General features: G+C 28.3%; 1 protein-coding gene across 1 annotated transcript; it reads right to left on the bottom strand.

Moving 5' to 3' along the window:
- Positions 1–339: 339 nt before the first annotated feature.
- On the bottom strand, positions 340–2,114 carry LOC108456323 (uncharacterized). The gene is made up of 2 exons (XM_017754922.2): positions 2,047–2,114; positions 340–1,295 (listed from the first exon to the last, which is right to left on the bottom strand). Exons 1-2 carry the CDS (start codon positions 2,112–2,114, stop codon positions 650–652), a joined length of 714 nt encoding a protein of 237 aa, XP_017610411.2. The 3' UTR covers positions 340–649.
- Between the last annotated feature and the right edge of the window lie 2,579 nt (positions 2,115–4,693).

The following is a 4,693-nucleotide window of genomic DNA, read 5'->3' as shown; positions in this document are numbered from 1 at the left end:
TTAAAGAATTATACTCATCCATTCATAGCAGCTTTTATTCAATAAAGTTCTAACCTCCATGTCTATATCCCTAGATTAAAATTTCAAAACGTACTTATTTTATCGGTTTTGAGTTAAGTTTCAAATCGAGTTAAGTGTCAAATATGAGTATGATTCAAAAATAGTTAGAGTGTTCACCGCTCCAAGTGTGGCCTGGGTTCGAATGGCTCTAGTCGCATTGCTGTTAAAACTTTATCCTCCTCTTATATTTCACTATATATATATATATACACGAGTATGATTCCTTTCACTTGAAGAATCATAAATTAGGTACTACTAATAAATCTCAAATACTACAAATTCACCATCAACCCATCAAAACTACCAATTAATCTCGAATCTGGTATGGTATATGAATACACATACGAGGATATGACCCTTCAAGCATCTCTAAATAAATGGAAAAACTTAGAGAAAATCAAACGTATCAATGCCGGACTGCACTCATATATTACACCCGAATCCGAGTAACATGGATAATCAATGAAAATACAAGCAGTACTTTCTTATAACCTATAATATATGTATGTATATTGGTTACTTTAGAAAGCTTTAAGAATACAATTAGAACACTAACATTTGATGCAAAAATTATAGCAGAAAATGTACCTTAATTGATGTTCCATGTCTTGGATATGCATCCACCAAACTTTATGGTTAGAACCCTAACATCTTTGCTTGACAATTTGTCATCAATGGCTTCTTCATCATCATTAGAGAGGGTTATTGAGTTACATCTAATACTATAATCCTCCAAAGTACATGGCGTTGCTCTTGCTAAAATATCCGAAATCAACCGTTTCTTCTGTCTCCCTTTACGTTTTTTTTGCTTGTGTCTCGTCTTCTTGGGGGAAACCATATCGATTCTCCAGTGAACATCGGGGTTAGAACCTTGTACGGAACTCGATTCTCGAGTTACTGGAACTGTGACATCTGAAGTGTGATCAAAACTTAAGTTGCTTTCGTTGCAGGGGGTGTTTGATAGCAGCATCTGATCATAGTAACAATTACACTCATCTTTGATCAATTTCTCCTGCAAAACCACCTTATTTTCAAAGGAAACGTGATCTTTACATTGTTGATCAGAACATGTCTGGCCGATGTTCTTGTTCATCGCTTGAGTAGTCTGATTAATACACAGTTCAAAGGGTGGTAACACATTCGTGATACCATATTTCAGACAAACTTGCAAGTATTTCTTTGGAAATGGCCAACACTGAAAAATATCTTTCCTCCTAGCATCAACAGCAAACTGTCTGGAAAACAAGAGATCGAATTACAGCGACTTATTGTTACAAATGCCGGTGTTTTCAACAAAACCGCTATTAAATTGAAAAAAATACTAAATATGGAGCATTGCATTGAATTCTCTAATGGAATTTGTTATCATGCATTGCTGAAAATACACAAACAATGAAGAACAAAAAAAGAAACAGCACATCCATGTAGAGAAAATACAGTGTTTCAAAACATAAACGCACATACACATACACAAGCATGGAATAGAAGAATCATATATGATAGAACAGAGTTCATCACCAACTGAGAAATTAATAATTTTTCAAAAATTTAATCAATATTTATATTACAAGCAAATATTTAGTTTCATTTAAAACAAAATTTGAGTTGAAAACTAAAGTCTGGTGATAAAAAAAAAAATTTGTTCCAAAACAAACTGAAGAAATCTTGCTGCTATTAATTCAACATAAATTATTACATATAAACTCCAATTAAAGATAGTACTAATTGCTAACAACAATCTAAAAATCAATCAAACACATAAGAACAAAACGTAACTACATATATAACACTTTGAAAAACACCCAAATGCATGAAATGGTACATAACCAAGAAATCAAGCAAATATAGAAGAAATTTAGCTAAAGTTTAAAGAAAATGCAAGGCAAAAATAAAAATGCAAATTTATTTGTAAATTAATTAAGGATCATGACAACAAGAAAATAAAGTAAAATGATAGTAAGGCATTGGGAAATGAGAAAAATCTACCTTAGGGAGAAGGGTCTGGAACCTGGTTTAGTTTCAGCATTGATATAATCAATATCATCACAATGCATTTTCATTTTGCTGCAAAGAAAAAAGCTGTCAAACGAACCGTACGTTAAGAAACAAACAGTTAGTATCGATTGGATATAACACAACGAAAATCGAAACAAGAAGGAACCCAGTTTAAATTATTGTCCCAAAAGCTGTAAGGAAGATAAACATGGCTGAAAAGTACATAAAATCATAAGCTTTTTCTCGCCATTAATTTTGAAGACCTAAGAGGGTTTAAACAGCGAGAACAAAGGAAGCAGAGGATGGGGGAAAATGTGAAATTTGGGAAATGGTTTTTGATAAAATAAAAACCAACATTCAAGGATATGATTAAAAGGGAAAGAAGATGAAGAGGGAATGAAAATAGGAAGCAGGCTTTAATCAGGAGGAGGAGACGAAGAACAAGAGCAGCGTTTTGATATTAATGGAGGGTTTTTCTTTTTAAATGGTAAATGGGGAGGATTTATTCATGGTGAAAATCCAAATAGAAAAGATAGTAATTTGTAATATAAAAAGTATGAAAATTGTTCAAAAGCAACATGGGAATTCGGCCAGCATTGATTGGGAATAGGGAAGTTTGAAGAGATGGGAGATTGTAGAGTCACTTGTTGTTGGTATGAGCTTTTTTTCTTTCTCAATTTTTCTTTAATATTTGAGGCAATTGAGCAGTTCTTTTATGAATTCCACTGTAGCAATAGCTTTCAATTTTACACGCGATTTCCCTCTTTAATATTTAATCAACTTTTTAAATATTATATCTTTTATTACTAAAAGATATTTTTATTTAAATTAATTGAAAGTTCTTGCCGTACACTCATTTGACACGGATTTAAACCGAATGATCCTGTTACTTACTCTTAATATTGTATCAAAATATTTTCTAACTCATAATTAAAACATTTTAAACATATTCAACACAAAATATAATTAATTTAATACAAAGTAATATTATTCAAAACAATAACTAATTAACATAATTAATTCTGATATTAATTAAGTGATAATTAAGATACTTAAAATTCTATTCAAATAATAAATCAATTTTACATCAATAAAATTAGCACAATTTTTTTTGCATCAAATATTTTTAACTAATAAATGTAATTTAAATTCTAATTATCATAAATTTTTCCATATATGATATGTTTAAATTTCTATTTAAGTAATAACTTTATTTTAAATTTAGCACGATTTTTTAACAAATAATTGTAAATTAAATTATAATTATTTTTAAATATCAATTTTAAAATTCAAGTCTAATTGTTAACATCATTAAAATCTTTCTTTTAAATTTGTTGGTCTAACATTTTAAAATTAAAAAAAACTCACTTAATAGTCATGTAAAAGAAAAATACAAGAATTTTAACTATGTCAACAAATAAACTTGTATTTTTAATCTAAAAATATAGGAATTAATTTTTTTAAATAAAAGTAATTTAAAGCATATTTTAATTTTTAAATTTCATATAAATTTTTTAAATTAACTATAATTTAATTGGTAAATTTGTATTTGAAAGTGACACTTTAAAACTTATATTTTCAGTAAAAATAAAGGGTAACATTATCCAAAATTTAACATTTCAGTCCAAATGTAAAAATATTTAAAGATATAATATTTAAATTATATGGTAATTATATTTTTCAAATCTTACGTTATTATTGAGAATATAAGATTTGTAAACCAAATACTTCTTTATTAGCATTGAAAGTACTAAAAGAGAGATATGACTTATTTTAGATATAAATATATAATTTTAGAAATTTTGAATTTCGTAAAATACGGAATTTATTGAATCATCTTTCATGATGGGATAATTATTTCATCACAACCTAATCTAAATTTGATCAGATTTTCCGGCTACTTGAAGAGGTTATTTAAACAACATGAGAAAGAACAAAATCAATTGATTGAAGATGGTCTCTCTTACTGCATTTTGTTTTCAATGAGAGATTCAGGGTGAGTTTGGATGGGTGGTGCGTTTACTTGCGGTTGTATAAAGATAGCGATGGCGGTGAGATTAGATATTGTAGTGATACTGTAGTGTGAGACAAAAAGTAAGCTAAACGCACCGCACCGCACTGCCGCCCCAAACCCACCCCCAGTCCATAAATAGTGTATGAGATTAACCCGTTTAAAAAAGAGGGTTTATTAAAAATATAAATTCAAAAAATGAGTTTGAGAAAAAAAATCGTTAAACAAACGAGTTGAGATTCAGGTAAAAATTTTTGGCCGAGTCTGGATTTGTAAAAAAATTTCTATTGTTTTACTGCTATTTTCTCACTGTTTTGCTATCATCTTACTATTAAGTTGTTACTATTTTATCATTATTGTTTGAATAATGTATAACTCTTGTCGTATTGTTAGTTTTGTTACTATTTTAAAGACAATTGCTTGTTAATTTGTAGCTATCTTAGTCTTATTTAAATATAATTTTTCAAATTATTTCCAATTTATTAAGAAATATTTATTTTAATATTTTTAATATATTATATTTTATTTTTATATAAAAATAAAATAAATAATTTTATACCGTCGAGACTAGATTTTAACTTTTTTATTTGGGCTAAACTAAGATAAAAAATTGAGCACATTTTCAGA

This window comes from Gossypium arboreum, chromosome 9 (assembly GCF_025698485.1).
Source record: "Gossypium arboreum isolate Shixiya-1 chromosome 9, ASM2569848v2, whole genome shotgun sequence".
Classification (NCBI taxonomy): domain Eukaryota; kingdom Viridiplantae; phylum Streptophyta; class Magnoliopsida; order Malvales; family Malvaceae; genus Gossypium; species Gossypium arboreum.
Note: the sequence above shows the minus strand (reverse complement) of the source record. Positions and strands in the feature narration are given on the sequence as shown.